The 17,332-nt window shown below is 41.5% G+C and overlaps 1 protein-coding gene across 1 annotated transcript in view; it reads right to left on the bottom strand.

Annotated features, from left to right (window-relative positions):
- ADGRV1 (adhesion G protein-coupled receptor V1) overlaps window positions 1-17,332 on the bottom strand; it is a 508,576-nt gene that overhangs the window by 315,395 nt on the left and 175,849 nt on the right. The window contains exons 60-68 of the mRNA XM_037032075.1: window positions 12,908-13,025; window positions 10,564-10,687; window positions 9,297-9,435; window positions 8,742-8,927; window positions 8,241-8,473; window positions 5,783-5,931; window positions 4,816-5,017; window positions 3,472-3,691; window positions 1,172-1,411 (exon numbers count right to left, since the gene is read on the bottom strand). Of these exons, the coding sequence (XP_036887970.1) occupies window positions 1,172-1,411; window positions 3,472-3,691; window positions 4,816-5,017; window positions 5,783-5,931; window positions 8,241-8,473; window positions 8,742-8,927; window positions 9,297-9,435; window positions 10,564-10,687; window positions 12,908-13,025 (1,611 nt within the window). The remainder of the gene's footprint in view (window positions 1-1,171; window positions 1,412-3,471; window positions 3,692-4,815; window positions 5,018-5,782; window positions 5,932-8,240; window positions 8,474-8,741; window positions 8,928-9,296; window positions 9,436-10,563; window positions 10,688-12,907; window positions 13,026-17,332) is intronic.

The raw sequence follows: 17,332 nt of genomic DNA, 5'->3' as shown, positions 1-17,332 counted from the left end.
GATTATCCTCAATAATGTGTGTGTGCTTCCATTTAGAAACCTGCATGAGCTTCCAGCCTGCTGGCCTGGCTCACAAAATTCCAAGTCAAGACAGCAACTTCAAACCTTTCCTGGGTTTTGCCTGCCAGACTGCCTGCTTGCCATTTCTTTTTCTGCTAAATTAATCTGGGGAAACGAAATGCAAAAAATGTTCAGATTCTGCCATGTTCTGTTTTGGAATCCTTTATGGGAGTGTGAAGTAGTCCTCTGCCAAGATTATCAACCTCTTCAGCCCCCCAAAATTTCAGTATAAGAAAACCCAGAGCTTGGAGAGCTTGTTGGTTCCGACAAAGTCAATCAATCAATATCTCTTTTTCTCTTTCTCTATCTCTTCCTCTGCCTGTCCCTCCCTCTCTCTCTATTTCTCTGGTAAAATATAACTGACACAGACCCCAGAAAAGAGTATTTTACACGCTTAAAAAATGTCCATTTCTCTGTATTGATTTCAGTAGCCTTGGCCCAACACTTTCTGAGCTGATGGATGGGGTAGCCCATATCAAATATGCTGAATCCAAATCTAATCTAACACATCGCTGTGCTAACTGAACAAGTACCACTTTTCCTTCACACAATCTGACTCATAACTAGTTAATTTTTATGTACTTTGATGGCAAAGATATCCGATGTTCAGAATGATATCACAAATACCACTCCCTAAAAGTGGCAAATAACTCCAAAACCACCAAATTTTCTTGAAGAGTGTAAAATAAATATTTCTCACTATATTAAAGCCTTCTTAAAAATAATAGTAATAATAAGGCTATGTAAGAAAGTAATAGAACCACCATAGGAATTATTATAACCTAATTTGGTTTTATAACTTATAATCCATCATAAGCCTGTAGAATTCAAAAAAATGCAAATGCGCCCTGGCTGGTATAGCTCGGTGGATTGAGTGCAGGCCTGCAAACCAAGGGATCACAGTTCGATTCCCAGTCAGGGCATATGCCTGGGTTGCAGGCCAGTTCCCAGCGGGGGACACCCGAAAGGTAACCATACATTGATATTTCTCTCCCTCTCTCCTTCCCTTCCCCTCTATCAATAAATGATTAAATCTTTAAAAAATAAAAATGCCAATGCATTTTCTCATAACTCCATCAAAAACTTTGTGGGAAAATAAAGTCAGACTTACTGTTAATGTCACATCTTTGGCTCTGGAGTCTAATTTAGCTTCTCCTTTCACAAGGTTAAGTTTAATGACAAAAGTCTCTTCAACTTCAATTTCTTCATGAGGATAGACTTTCAGAATTATGGTTCTCATGCCACCTTCTCCCTCTCCGAAATGGAAGGAACCGCTCACGGGGTCAGCAATGTCTCTGTTCTGGGGCAGCAGGGCCTCCTGAGAGTTGGGTCCCACTATCTCCCAGTTCACCTGCAGGGTGTTATTGTTTCAAACAGATGTGATCAGTTTTAAACTAAGAACTACTCAGCAGGAAATGAAGTATTTAAAAAAGTACATATATATAAATTATTTTCTAGAATATTTACAAAACACTCCTAATATCAACTCAAATTTTTAATCACTGATATTTGCGTAACTATAGAATATCAGTTTTCATGAATGACAATGTCTGACAAGAAAAGAGAAATATGAATACCTGGTCGTTTTTCACCATCACAGGGTAAGGAAAATATAAAAGTACATATTCAAAAGTATATATTAGAGAAATACAAAATAGCTAAATACATGAGGACACACTGCCCTGCTGTGTGCACAGGTCCTGTCAATCAAAACCTATTTAAATAATAAAACCATGTGAGAAGTCTGCTGTGTGTGCAACCCTTTCTAACTATATTTCAATAAATTCCTAGTGTAAAATGAACAGAAATTTTCATTACCTGTATTAAGAAATAAAGTTTTTATAATCTAATAAATGCATTTTTAAAAGTTCCTATAATTTAAAATTGTATGTTTTTCAATATCCATGAAGAAAGAAAACTGAGCACTTCTCTTTGCTTCTTTTCTCTTTCATCAGCATTGTTCACAACTGATCACCTCCTTTTTCTTAAAACATTGTCCCCCTGTATCTCTTGACTTATATTATGCCCATAGGATTAAAGTCTTCCTAGTTTTCTCTTCCTTTACTTCTCAGTCTTCTTCATTGGCTCTCCTTCCTCCGATCCCTAAATGCTGAGAGTCCGGGGCTCAGGTCTGCATCCGTTACATTTCTTTCAGCACTCCTCAGGCCTCATACTTTCGAATGTCTGCATTTGGGTCAAGACCTTCCCTACCCTCTCCCCGACAACTTGCACTTGCACAGCCCCCTACTACCTGGCCCCTCCCCATGAGGTATCTTGTAGCTATCTCAAATGAACCTGGCCAAACTGAACTCTTGATTCTCTCCCAAGCTTCTGTACTTCAGTGAGCAGCACTCTCATATACCCAGTTGCTGAAACTAACATTCTAGCAGTTATCCTTGATTCTTCTCTTCCCCTGGGCCTCCATTAATCCAATGAGTTTTTCTTCCAAAACATATTCAATGTCTATCCACTTCTCGCCATCTCCATCTCCACCCTGGTCTGCACCAACAGCTTTGCCCCTGGACACTAGAGGACAACAGCCTCTTCACTACCCATCCTGCTTCTAATCTGGCTTCTTCACAGTCATTTTCCTCACTATTGACCTGAGGGAGCTATTTAAAATGACAACCCAGTAACATCGACATTACTGCCCTGCTTCAAACTTTCTAATGGCATCCTATTTGCACTCAGCATAAAATCTTTAACCTGTTTTAGGAGGTTCTCTTGATCAAGCACGTACTAAGCCCATGATCTGTCCTGTGCTATGTATGATCCCCGTACCTCCAAGCTGCTCACAACACGGACCTCTCCGGACCTCAGTGCCAGGCTAGTGGACCTGCGCTAGCCTTCCCTCTCCCCAAACACTCATCCCTCTAACGATGAACAGTGACATGACCACCTGTTTCTCATCATCCAGCTTTCCATTTGAATATCACACCCTCACCATCCAATCAAGAGTAGCCAGCAGGGCACTCGTGATTGTGTCTCTTGATTTTATATTCTAACAAGCACTTAGTGTTATCCAATCATCTTCCTTTTATTTATTTGTGTATTGTTCAAAAAACTTTGAGAACAGAGACAAGGTCCGTTGTGTTCACCAGTGTTCTCAGTGCTCACAACAGGGAAAGCACTCAACAAATACTAGCTAAATTAATGCATTCTGCCAGAATGCACCATTTAATTTTTAAAGTGCTCTCAAGAATTCCCTGAGGATAGCTATATGCTGAGGAAGCTGTATGCTTCATATATTTTTATGTTCCTCACAGAACTCAGGACCTATTTTATATCTACTAGGTAAATAATAAATATTATTGATTGTGAATAAATGAATATACTTGAGAAATAAGAAAATCCAATGGCAAACTGAAATATCAAAAATTATTTTAAAACCATGGGAATAATATACTATACCTGTATCTCTCCTAAAAGTCCTCCAGTGCGCTCCAGCACCAAAATTAAAATCATTGTGGAATTGGGATTAGGCAGAGATATTCTGCTTTCATTAAGAAATCTTACAACGCCAAAGGGAGAGTCACTTCTGGCGATCGTGATTCTGCTCACTAGGTGGCGCCCAAGGACCGCTCCTCCAGTAGCTCCAATGAGCAGAATTTCAATGGGCTCTGCAAATTTACTGCATTGAAAGGAGCAATTCTGTGAGTCTAAATACATTAAAATGCCTCTAAAATCCAAATAACTACTCATTTCCCTAATTGGTCATACATATTCAAGGCACAGTAGTCACACACAAAGTGAGAAGAAGAGAGTGTTCAGCTAAAGGCAGAAATGATCAACTTCAATATTGTATAACCTGGGCTGGTCATTAGCCTTTCTTCTGCTCTTTTTAATTGCTTTATGCATTGAAGAAGTAAATTTCAGAATGTTTCTAAATTCTGATTAGGTTTTTCAAGTCTAAGGTAAAAAAAAAATTATGCCTGTATTTGAAAAAAGCAGCATGCAATCACAATGGTCTCCCAATCCCTCTCTGCCCCAGTGCACCCTCCCCCCATTTATCACCTGTTCCTCACGGCCATATATATAATCTAAAACTCTACTAACACTACAAAGCATAGGTCAAGGCTGGAACCCACTCTGTGTGTTTTCTGTACACCCGTACTACAGCAGCCTCCCGTCATTTGCAGTTTCGCTTTGGGCGGTTTCAGTTACCTCCAGCCAAGGGAGGTACGAAAATACTAAATGAAAAATTCCAGAAATAGCACTTGTGAGTTAAATTTCACACCATGCTAAGCAGCATGATGAAATCTCCCACTGACCAGGTCCCTCCCAACTGTGACACCAATGACCCCTTTGTCCAGTGCATGAATAAGCCACCCACTTTCAGTCACTTAGTAGTCATGCGGGTTATCAGATCGACTGTCTCAGTACCACAGTGTTTTGTTCCAGTAACCCTCACAGGAGCTTACATCACAGGGCCTAAGTTATTCGCCTCACTCCATCTCAACATGATGGCGTCACCACCTCGCATCATCGTATGAGGAAGGATATGTAGAATATAATTAAGACATGTTTTATAGTATACTGTTATAATTATTCTACTTTATCATTAGTTACTGTGCTGTTAATCTCTTACTGTGCCTAATTTATAAATTAAACTTTGTCATAGGTGTGTAGGAAAAAACATAGCATACATAGGGTTCAGTACTATCTGCAGTTTCAGGCATCCCCTGGGGGGCTTAGACTATACTCCCTGTGGAGAAGGGGGGGGCTTCGGTATTTCTGATATCACTAAATAGTTACCTTTCATTGTCATCAATGATGGAGACATTTATGAAACTTAAGCTCTGCCCATGCTGAAACGTGACGGAGTCACCATGCAGGATATAATTGATGCCACCGGGCACCGCGGAGGAGCTCTGAGAGATGAAGTCAGCTGTCACCTGGCCGTGCGTTCCATGCAGCCTCACCACTGGGATCACGATCAGCCCGACATCCTCCTCCACTGTAACAGGCATTTCCGCTTAGCTGGGGTGCCAGGCACAGCTACTCACTTTTGTAAGACGCGGTCAAATTAAGCATGGCAACTACATATAATGGCACAGCGCAAGTACTCAGTTTGTCTGTAGTTCATTTATCGCTTTAAAATATGACTTGAAAACTTCATGACTTGTTTTTCAGGAGGAATAAAATTTGTCACAGATTGAAAGTTCCAGCGAACAGTATAATTAAGAATTTAAATAGCCTATATAATCATCAGCATAGGCAATCTTCCTCCATGTGCCACATACAAATAAGTGACACTTTATTAGAAAGTGGATAGTCACTGATTTCCAATCACAAAGATAATGAGGTATTGTACAAGTTCAAAATATAGTCATAAAAATGTTTAAAATACGAATATTTCAATAATCCTAAGGTTAAACATAATTTTTCTAAGTTGCCTTGTTCCTAACTATTCAGCTTTAGCACATATAAGTAATGAAGGTTCAAGGTTGCTCAAAGGTAACCCAAAGTTTATTTTTAAATAAATATATAAATACATTAGGGTATAAACAAATTCATGTGAAGGTATACATGTGCATGTGTATATATGTGTGTGTGTGTGTGCATATACATATAAAGGTACATATGTACAGGTGCATATATACACACCCACACCCCAAATACAGAAAAACTATGAATGAGAATTCAAACTGATAATGTCTAGCTCAGGTACCTTGTGATTCAGAAATTGGTGGTAAATTTAAAATAAGGTTACTGAACCTACCTTCGAAGGCAGTATACCTTGGGTCAAATTCAATGATGCCCTCTGCGTTATCATTTTTCATTATTATGATTCGGACAGTGGAGATGTTTCCTATTTCAGGAGGCTGATCTACTTGAAGTCCATTTTCTTGGATGGTAAAATCATAGCCTCTTGCAAAGTCATAAAAAATAAAATAAATGAGTACATAATTTCTTAGCATGAATCCAATGGTCCTCTTAGCTCCTATTACTTAGTCCTATTATGCATTTTAATACTTTTTAAAGTTCCCAACACTAAAATACTCCTTCTCCCCCCTGCAATGCTGTTTGAAACAGGTTTCTGTGCTGCTCGCAGTTATCGCTGCCTGCACGCAATCCAAACTAATATGAAGTTATCACACTTGGGCAATGGGGAGATACTACAACTATGAGGGAGTTGGGAAGAAGTTGCTGTAACATGAAACTCTGGGGCTAGGAAGGCACCGCTGAACACAGGCCACAGTAACGGACCTAAACGGTAACGTGCGTTCCACTATGCTGCCCTGGAAGACGGAGACCCCCGGGGCTGGAAAATGGGAGTGCAAGGTTGAGATGGTTACTTCAGGGAAACAGTGAGTGTGTGACACAGATGAAATTTCAAGCTAAACCTTCAAGATTCAAGAAAATATTTTAATATCTGCGGAAAACAATTACAATCCATGCCTCTGTTCTTCAATAGAGATGGTAGTTTTCTTGTCTAATGACATATTGATGCAAAGGAAGGATTTTTTTTTTAGGTTGATATTACTCCCATTTAAGAAAAGTTCTGACTTCCAGAGTTTTATACCACTTTAATCCCCGAAGCTAAAAAAAATGGCACTGAGCCATTTTAGTCCTTCCTTCAACTTCCAAATTCTATGTTCTTGATATTTTTACCCCATCTAGTTTCAAAAGGTGGAAAGCTGTTTAATAAGATTATCTGTAAGGCAAAATTAGAAAAAGGGAATTAAAATATTAAATGATAAGAGTAACTGTTATCAGTAGTCTGAGATGGATTGTAGATCAGCAGTAATTTTATAGCAAGCAGGCAAAATGGGTTTACAATACTTTTCAGATCAAAGGAAGAATACAAATGTATCTGTAAGGTAAAACTTGTTTCCCCAGAATCAAACTTATGTAAAAATTGCTTTTTTTAAAGGGTAGTACAGAGAGGGTGACTGCTTCAAGCCCTTCTTAGTCAGTAACACTGATATGATCTCATACTTGAGCTACTTTTACCAAATTTTACCTATTTAAATAGTGAGTAACCCAGTCAAATTTTTAACACACTTAAAATGAGTACAAATTCATTCCCATCACCAGACACAGAATCATCTCTGGGAAATTTAAGATCTGAAGTGTATGCAATCCCACAACCTGTTTTTCCAGGTGGAATGATAATACACTCCACCTGAGTCACTTTTGGAAATATTTTAGTTTAAAAAAACTTTTAGAGCACAGAATTTATATAAAATGCAAAACCAGCCCTGGCTGGTGTAGCTCAGTGGATTGAGTGCGGGCCTGTGGACCAGAGTATCGAGGTTCGATTCCCAGTCAGGGCACATGCCTGGGTTGCAGGCCAGTTCCCGGCAGGGGACACACCAGAGGCAACCATACATTGATGTTTCTCTCCCTCTCTCCTTCCCTTCCCCTCTAAAGATAAATAAATAAAAAATAAAAAAAATGCAAAACCACTTTCATGCACAAGAAAACTTCCTTTAGAAGTAATATAAACGCAAACATCACTCTAGGGGAAGGTTTGGTGAAAGCTGTCAGCATGGAGGGGCTCCTTGGGCTGCTCGGCCTGTGAGCACTTCTGCATGCTAACGCTGCTTCCCACCCTTGTTAACTGCGGCCCTCCCACTAAATCAGGGAATGAGAGGGCCTCCACGTGGTTCATTCTTGACCTTCAGTGGGAACGTAGTGCACATTAATGACCCCCTTGGATTCAAATTTTTTTAACCTCCTATAACACTGCCTCTGGGCAGGCATCAACCTCATTCACCCACGGAGAACACAACACAGCCTTCACTGATGGCAAAAAGAAATCTCTCACTCCAGCCCGTTCACAGGTACAGAGACAGAAATAGGGGGAAACAAATCGCCCAACCCCGGGCCAGCTGATCTTTGACCTAGAGAACAGTTACTTTATGTCCTCAGCGAATTACTCTTGCCCATGCCATGTTCAATTTTCTGGCTGCCCAGAGTGACTGCACACAAGAGAAACACATACTTTCAACTTTCAGGGGGGAAATCATGCATTTTAGGACAATGCATAGTGTGGCAGTCTGTCATAATCTCCTACCGCACACTGTTCTAATGTCATGTAAATCTATGAAAGAGAAGAGAGGGAACAATTTCACAGTTCTATATTAATCCCTACACAAAAGTAACCTAGCACTTACTTTTTCTTTCTCCCTTTCTGTTTTGTTTTCTTTTCCTACCTTCCTTTTTTACTTTACCTTCCAAGGAGTTCCACTTTTGTAAGTACTAGAGAAAATTCCTCAGGGCCTTCAGGAAGGTCATCATCAAGGATTTCAATTTGCACGCTTTTCGCCATCTCGCGCGTTTCAAAGAGGAGTGCGCCTGGTGCAGGAATAAAGTCCACGCCCGCCTCGGCACTCCCACTCAGTGTCTCATACCAGAGCCTCACAGGGCGCAAGGATCCACCCGAACGGATGACTGTGATGTTCACCTACGGGAAGGAGAGGTTTGTTCTTTGACTTGGTTGACATCTAACCCACTGGATAACACTCAATTTTACTGCTTCTAGTTCTATTTACCAGCACTCTGTTGAAATTATAAATTTCTGAAAGCATATAAATCATATATGAAAATAATAGCAGCAAATCGGTGTGTGAAAACTTTGGAATAAGAAAGAACAAGGAAACACATTTTAAAGATTGCTACAACATAAAAATAAAAAAAAATAGCATTTCAGATTGTAAGCATTCACACTCTACCCATTGTACTTCTTCTGATACTTGGAGTTGCTCATGTGAAAAGGCGAACCGGCCATAGGGAAGGTCACTGGCCACCACGGTGACATTGGCAGTGCTGCTGGCGTCACTCAGCACTCCCCCCTCACTGATCCCAGTGAGCTGAAACTCATAGAAACGCTTCTCCTCAGGAATGTCATCATTCAAAGCCTACGGAAGGACCGAAGGGGCCATCAGCAGCAGAATCCTCAACATTTAAAGAGAAAAATATCTATCATATAAGCAACAACAACAAATGTGGGATGTTAACCATCTCCCACCACCCCACCCACCACCTCACCACCCCCCGCCCCACAGAGCAAAGGTCATACAGGGGTGGGTGTCCAACCTCTTGGAGTCTCTGGACCACACTGGAAGAAGACATATTAAACACATTGCAGTACATAATCACAAAAAAATCTCATAATGTTTTATGTAAATTTAGTTTTGTTTTGGGCCACATTGATAGCTATCTTGGGCCTCATGAGGCCCATTGGCCAAGGGTTGGACACCCCTGTCAGCAACCAGTAACACTAATACCTGGATCACTACAATCGCCGCAGACTGTCCTTCTCTCATTGTCAGTTTTCCTGATGTTTCAGCAAACTCCCCCACAGACGGGGGCACTATCCTCCAGTACACTGTGACCTCTTCCCAAATCGATGGGCCACGAACGAGGCTACAACAACACATATGCATATTCCATACATTTGTATTGAAGGAACTCTTCATAGATACTTGCTGTGGCTTTCAACAATAAACAATTTTCATGTGTCCCAGAAACATTATGCATTTAAATAACCTTATCTATCAACTATAAACCAAAGGAAAGTCTTAAAATTCCAAGATAGTAATACTCAGGGTACTGAACTCATGCAAATCTGCTTGACAAGAATACCAGCAAAAGTTAAATACTGAAAGTACAAGGTCTAAAAGAATAAAAAAACAGCTCTTTATAGATTTTCACTTAATACATAAGGTACAAAATGTTAATAGCTTCACCAAGTTCTCGAACAGGAAACATTTGCACATGCAATGCTAATGAAAAAAGTACCAAAAAAGGAACATTTTAATCGAAATGCAGCTATGTCACTGTTAGCTGCTATCCCGCTCTTTACGAAAAGAACTACTGTAAACAAAGTCGCCTATGACCATCACATAGTTATACGATGGCGATAACTTTAGGACACCTAGAATCATATAATGGTTGATTCAAATGATTTCCTAAGGAATGACTTGTAGCTAAGACACACGAGCTTACAGAGATGAGGCACATGTGGCCGGTGACAGGGCCAAAAGCACAGATCTGATGTCAGCACGATGTGCTTTCTACAGCATGGGTTGTGCAAATTACCCAAGAAACAGCCAGAAAGCTCTTCAAAATCTGACTTCAACATAGGTTAGAACACAAGGCCCATGGGCCAAGTCTGGCCCTCCACCATATTTCATCCAGCCCAGCACCTTGTTTCTACCCAGCAGCAGCACCGAGCTCTCACTTAGCTTTTAAGGAGTAGTTACATTTACACAGTCCTAAAATTACATTCGGCCCTTTGAAGGTAAGCGTGAGACTGATGTGGCCCCCAGTGAAAATGAGTTTGACTCCTCTGCTCTAACCATTAGAATATGCCTTCCATTTGTACCAAAAAAATGTGTTCTACTCTCCACAGAATGTTATGAACATATAAATTAACAATGCTTGAAGAACATGTATGTGTTGAGAACAATGTATGTAAAGCATAAAAATGCTAATTATTTACACCAAACTTTAAAACCCCAACCTAGGCAAAAAAAATGATGTCATCCTTACCTGATGATAGCGGTCCCATTATATTTTGCTGAGGGCTCCCCAATGAGGATGTGTCTAGACGATTGAGCTATCCCAACTTCTCCTGAAGCTCCCTTATCTCCCCGAATGATTATTGATGCACTACCTAAGTTGAAGATGATGTACATACAGCTTACATAGCAAACACATGTATTCCCTTAGTACACACCTGCAATGTTCTAAGTGCTTTACCTATACCAGTCTTAGGAGTTAATCCTAATGGTAATCACATAAGTTAGGTACTAATATGCTCATTTTACAAATGAAGACATTTGAGCACATTGATGCATTGAGGAGACTTAGCAAATAACTCTTCCAAGATCACAGTTTAATGAACATGGGCAATAATTCCACTATCACTCCTATGATAAGCAAGCAGTCTACTCTACCATTCTGCATTCATTCACTTCTACAATAATCATTTTGCAGATCATTGCTAATGGCTTTCTGGCTGTGTCTATTGGCTCTGGGGCAAAAGCAAGATTTCTTTTTTTTTTTTTAAGATTTTACTTATTTATTTATCTTTAGAGGGTAAGGAGAGAGGGAGAGAAACATCAATGTATGGTTGCCTTTCGTGCATCCCCTGCTGGAGGCTCACCTGCAGGGAACCAGCCTGCAACCCAGGCAGGCATGTGCCCTGACTGGGAATCGAACTGTGATCCTCTGGTTCGCAGGCCTGTGTTCAATCCACTGAGCTACACCAGCCAGGGCCAAGATTTCTTTAAGCTACCTTTCATTTTTAATTTTCTGACTATTAATTACTTATAAGCATTTATTAAAAATGTGTCAAATAGTCCTACTAAAATAGAAATAAAAACCATAGTCAGTAATTTGACATATATAGTATAATTGAGCAGTAACTTGAAGAAAATTGTTTGTGGAAGCACACAAGGTTTCATGAAATCAAGGACTGGATTACTGAGCTCTTGCTTTCTTTAGCAACAGATTAATAAAACCAATAGTGGCTTGATTTTTGCAAATATGTCACAGTCAGAAATACACTATGAACTTGTTTATATTAATAAATGATTTACCCTGATCCACTGAAAATTAAGCTACCCTAGGTACATAGGGTGGAACTCGACAATTCTGAGAATTTCCTTGACCATGGAATTCTGCTTTTTTAGACACAGACCCTTACAAAGGATGGAGTTCTTAATGGCAAGAAAGGATATGCAACTAAGCTTTTACGTCAAAGTTGCTGGGCCATTTTTTATGGTTATTACTCTGTACCACAATGAAACCATTCAGGACCATTAATCCTTTCTCTTCAAATCTACAAGACCAACTTTAACATGGACCATAAATAGATAAGAACTATGGTTACTGTTTCTGAAATGTCAAAATGTCTATGTAATTACTATCTGATGAAAATAGGTATAAATAGGCCAGAATAAACATAATAACACATGTTTTTTAAATAATATTTTGTTACAAAAGTAATATGTGATCAGTATCATATATAGAAAATATAGGTAATCAAAAAGCACACAAGAAAAATGGGATTACACTGAACCTGTTGTTATGAAGCCTGGTTTATTAATATGCCAATCAACCATGTAATTAAGTATTCTTAATTTTTAATGTAATTATGGCCTTTTATGCCATATTCTGTTGAATAGTTTCATAGTATTATTTAATCCATCTCCTACCTGGTTAAGTGGATCATTTAGGAAGCTTCCATATTTTATTGCATAAATATTGCTAAAAGAAACACTTATTTTTTAAAAAAATCACACGATTGGGTTGTATAAAAGCTTTGACATATGACCTTACTAACACTGGGTACTACAATTTTACTTTTAAAAATTCCTTAGCAGTAATATGTTGGTGGAAAAATTGCATCTTTATGTTTTAACAAACATTTTAGTCATTATAAAACCTAATGTTACCTATTTTAGTACTATTTATCATTTGGTTACATTTTTCTGAGAACCTACTTTTCTTTTTTATTTATTTATTTTTTTTATTTTTGTAAGTTCTGTTTTTTTTATTTAATTCTTATTCAAGTACAGTTTTCTCTTTTATATTCCCTGCCCTGCCCCCCCCCCCAGTGCTCCCCACCTCCCTCCCATTTCCGCCCCCACCTTAGTTATTGTCCATGTTATCCTTTATACTTGTTCATGTGAGTCCTTCCCCCTTTTCCCTATGATTCTCTCCCCTTTCCCCTCTGGACCCTGTCAGCCTGTTCCATATTTGAGTGTCATTGGTCATATTTTGCTTGCTTGTTTGTTTTGTTGTTTAGATTCCTGTTAACAGTGATATCATATGGTATTTGTCTTTCACCTACTTTTCAATTTCCAAAAAAAATGTGAGCTTCTCTTACCTTTCACTGGAGATATTTCTGCCTCATCGACTGACACAAGTTGGATGGTGAAACGCCTGTCCTTCTCCAACACGGTGTCTTGAAGCGTGTGCAATATAATGGTCTTCTGGGACTCGGTCTACATCAGATAACAGAAATTAATTCTCCAGATTGACTAAAGTCACGTTTGGAATGTTCTCATTAGTGGGATAAGGTTTCTGTCCATAAGCATTTTTAAAAGTATGTCCTTTTTGTCCCCTAGAATTAGGGGTTTTAAAGAGAATTATCACATAAAAATTAGTTCTGACTATAAATGTTATTCAGGGTTGCAATAGCAAAAAGGAGAAAAAATTTAACACAACTTCTACATTTACTAAACATTTTCAATCACTGAAAGTCCAATTTATTAAAGAGAGCCAAATGGTCACAAGACCATTTAAAAGACAAAGATTAAGACTATACTTTCAGGGATCATTTCTATAGTTTGTAAAAGACAAAGATCATAGATTTACCACCTACAAAAGTTATTTTTTTACTACCCATTTTGACTCTGCCCCTTATCCCTCTCAATCCTTCCACAGGCATTGATCTTGCCTCTCTCACCTTACACTGAACTCAGTAAATTTTTTTAATGTCTTTTATGTTTTCAGTGTAGGCTGGAAGAGAAGGAACACAGGAAAGCAAATATAAAAAGGACAACTAGATTAATACTTGGAGACAACCATGACAGGTATCATTTTTATCTTTATCTTTTCTACCTTTTCCTCTGTATGCTGATAAAACAACTCCACTGTCCTATGCATCACTGATTAATCTTCTACAGTTTGTATTCTGCTGTTTATTCCTTCTCAAACACATCTTAATTCCATATTTGCATTTTGGGGATTTTTAATATTTTTCATTCAAGTTGTTCCCCATAGTTCCTTATATCTATTTTATAATATTTGTAATTTTAAAAAAATTTTGTAAGAGTTTCCAGGAAAATGTATACTTCCTGCCTCAGAGCTTATTCAATGTATTCAGAAAAATCTGTAATTTATGGGATGCAGTGAATCACCCCCACCCATTTCATTTACTGTGTACTATGAACTAGGGGCTCTGACTGTATACCTTAGCTACAAAATTAGTCCTTAGAATGCTGACATGCGCATGTCAGAGCTGTGTGTACAAGAGCAGTGAAGCTGCTATTCAGCTGTTTGTGAAACGTACCAGCCTGGTGACTGAAACACACCAGCCTGGTGACCGAAGAACTGGGTGGGAACTTCCAGTCAAGATGGAGGCATAGGTAGACACACTGTGCCACCTCGCACAACCAAAATTAAGAAAATTTAGAAACAACCAAAAAAACTGACAGAAAATGGAACTGTACAGAAGTCCAACAACCATTCATCCAGTTGGTAAGAGGGATAGAGTCGGCACCTGGCAGAGAGGGGGCGTGGGAGGAAAAAGTGGTGGCTGGCAATGTGGGTGCACGGGCAGCGGCTGGCAGACCCAAGACGTGGGGTGGCAATGAGCAGGCCCAGTGAGGCGCAGAGGTAGCTGGCTGACTGAGGTCACACATTCGCTTGCAGATAAACCAGATGAAAACAGGCAGAATCACAGAAATGGAGATCACATGGAGGGTTAGCAAGACAGACGTGTGAAGAGGAAAGAGGGGGAAAAGGTACAGAGAATAAATAGCATAGACAGTAAGTAGAAAATAGACAGGGGAGGGCAAGAATAGTATAGGAAATTTAGAAGCTAAAGAACTTATGACACATGGACCTGAACTAAAGGGGGGGAATGTGGGTGGGAGGGGGTGTGCAAGGTGGAGGGGAATGAAGGTGGGGAAATGAGACCACTGTAATAGCATAATCAATAAAATATATTTTTTTAAAAAAGAACTAGATGGAGAGTGTAAAATACAGAGTGATCTACAAACCTTTCTCTCCTAAGGTAGTACTTTACAAAGAGATGATCTTATCCTATTGGGAAAAGATCAAACTATGTGCCATTTTAATATGCATGTCCTGCTCAAAACCAGAAAACCAGGGTGGGGGAAGATGGCAGCGGAGTAGGACAAAGGATTTCGCTTCTCTCCACACACCGGAGAAGGACCTGGCTGATCTGCGGAAGAGCACAGCAGATGCCAAACTGGGACCCAGCATATAAGAAGGCAGGACTCCAGAGACTGTAGCAGACACTGAATGACCAGAGGTTGAGGAGAGAAGACGACCACAGATCAACAAGGTACGAGAGAGCAGCGCAGTGGTGGTGGTGGGGCCCCTGCCAGGCCGAGCCAGGGCCCTGGCCGGCCGCCCAGGTCTCTGAGAGCCGAGGGTAGGCAACACCGTCTCTCGGCACCACCCCCATCTGGCAGGGCGCAGGTTGGAAAACACCTGCCAGTAGTGGCAGAGAGAGGAGTGAGCATTCGGAAGCAAGCTCCGATAACTCGTGGAGTCAGGTTGCTGGCTTGGGAGAACTGAGAGTTGCCAGAGCATTCCCTCCTTCGAGGGGCCTGTGTCTGCCCTCGAGCAGTCCTGGGGGGTCTTGGGCTGCTGGCAAGGCCTCCAGAAGTGGGTCAGTTTCGAGATCCATCCCTACTCAGCTGGCACAGACCAGCTCCATCCCTGCTCAGCTGGCGCAGACTAGGAGACACTGTGAGTCAAGCACTGATCTTCAGCTTGACCGGCTGCAAGTTGTGCGCACCTTCCCGGTACCCGAGTGGCCCGAGCCATGGCTGGCGCCTGCTCCTTCCGCTGCGAGCGCCTTCCGGGCCCCCGGTTTCGTGGACTGGGGGTGGCGCACACCCTCCCGCCCCAGGCGACCTGCGCCATCAACGGCGCCTGCTCCTTCGGCCGTGCGCGCCTTCCTGGCCCCCCGGCTTTGTTGACCACCGGTCCCACGCGCCTTCCGGGCCCCCGGTTTCGTCAACCACTGGTCGCCCGCACCTTCCTGGCCCCCGAGGGACCCGCGCCATCGCCGGCGCCTGCTCCTTCAGCCGTGCGCGCCTTCCCGGCCCCCAAGGGGCCCCCGGGCAGGCCGTCTACTTGGGGAACTGCCAGTCTCCTGTGCTTTTCCGGCGGGGCGGGGTCTGTGCCGACCCTCGGCTTGGGGAATTGAGAGTCGCCCAGGTGATCCCTGTGGCACAGGACCTGCACCGGCTGGCGAACAAATTTGGGGAGTCTCTGGCTGCTGGCTGGGCCCCTGGAAGAGAGCCAGTCGCCAGCTTCACCCCTACTCAGCCGGCGCAGACAGGGGAACACAGGCAGCCAGGCTGTTGCTGTTGGTTTAGGAGAATTGTGAGTTGCCCTGTGTATTCAGCCACAACACAGGAAAAGGTCCACACCCAAGCCTACGAGAACAAGAAAGCCAGGCTGGGAGCACGCACCCTCATGTCAGACCAGGGCTGGGAAGCCTGGGAGAAAATCCGCTCTCAGTAGGGCGCGGGTGAGAGGCGCCAGTCTGGATCTTGGGGGATACTGGCAAGACCAGTTGAGTGTACCAAGGCACGAGAAGAGCCACAATAACAGCCCCTCAGGCTGCTGCAGTTAGTGAGACCAGACGGTTTGACTCGCTGGACACAAACCGGAGGACTAGTGGGAGCAGAGAAGACCAAGATACCTACAGGAGACTGCACCACTGAATTCCACAGGTATCCTCCACAGAAGTTCACGCTATAAACTCAGGGTCCCAGAACAGATCAATCTAAGAAGCTGAGGCCAACGAGAAGAGCAGCACAAACAATGGGGAGACAAAGAAACAATCCCCAAATGAAAGAAAAGGAGGAAGCATCAGAAATAATGTTAGATGAAATAGAGGCAAGTCAACTATCAGATGTGGAATTCAAAGCACTGGTTATCAGGAAATTTAAAGAGCTTACAACGAGCTACCAGAAACTACAGGGGAGCTACAATGAACTCTCCGCAAACTATACTAGCATGAAAAAGGAAATAGAAACCATCAGCAAAGGCCAAGAGGAAATGAAAAATACAATTTCTGAACTGAAGAACACAGTAGAAGGTATGAAGAGTAGGATTGATGAGGCGGAGGACCGCATAAGCGAGCTCGAAGACAGGGTGGAAAGAATCTCCCAGATGGACGAGGTGATGGAAAAGAGAATCAGAAAAAATGAGGAGAGTCTAAGAGAAATGCAAGACAATATGAAACATAATAATATCCGAAAAATAGGAATACCAGAAGGGGAAGAAGAAGAACAAGGGATAGAAAACCTACTTGAAAGAGTGATAACAGAAAATTTTCCTAAGATGAGGGGAGAGAAAGTCACACGAATCCAGGAATCGCAGAGAGTCCCAGGCAGGTGGAACCCAAAGAGGCCTACTGCAAGACACATCATCATTAAAATAGCAAAACTCCAGGACAAAGAGAGAATCCTAAAGGCAGCAAGGGAGAAAAAGGAAGTAACATACAAGGGGGTCCCAATAAGGTTGGCTAATGACTTCTCAA

Source organism: Sturnira hondurensis, unplaced genomic scaffold (genome assembly GCF_014824575.4).
Source record: "Sturnira hondurensis isolate 20B ecotype Veracruz unplaced genomic scaffold, ASM1482457v3 Scaffold0021354, whole genome shotgun sequence".
Lineage (NCBI taxonomy): Eukaryota > Metazoa > Chordata > Mammalia > Chiroptera > Phyllostomidae > Sturnira > Sturnira hondurensis.
The sequence above is the reverse complement of the archived record's forward strand: the minus strand, read 5'-3'. Positions and strand labels throughout refer to the sequence as shown.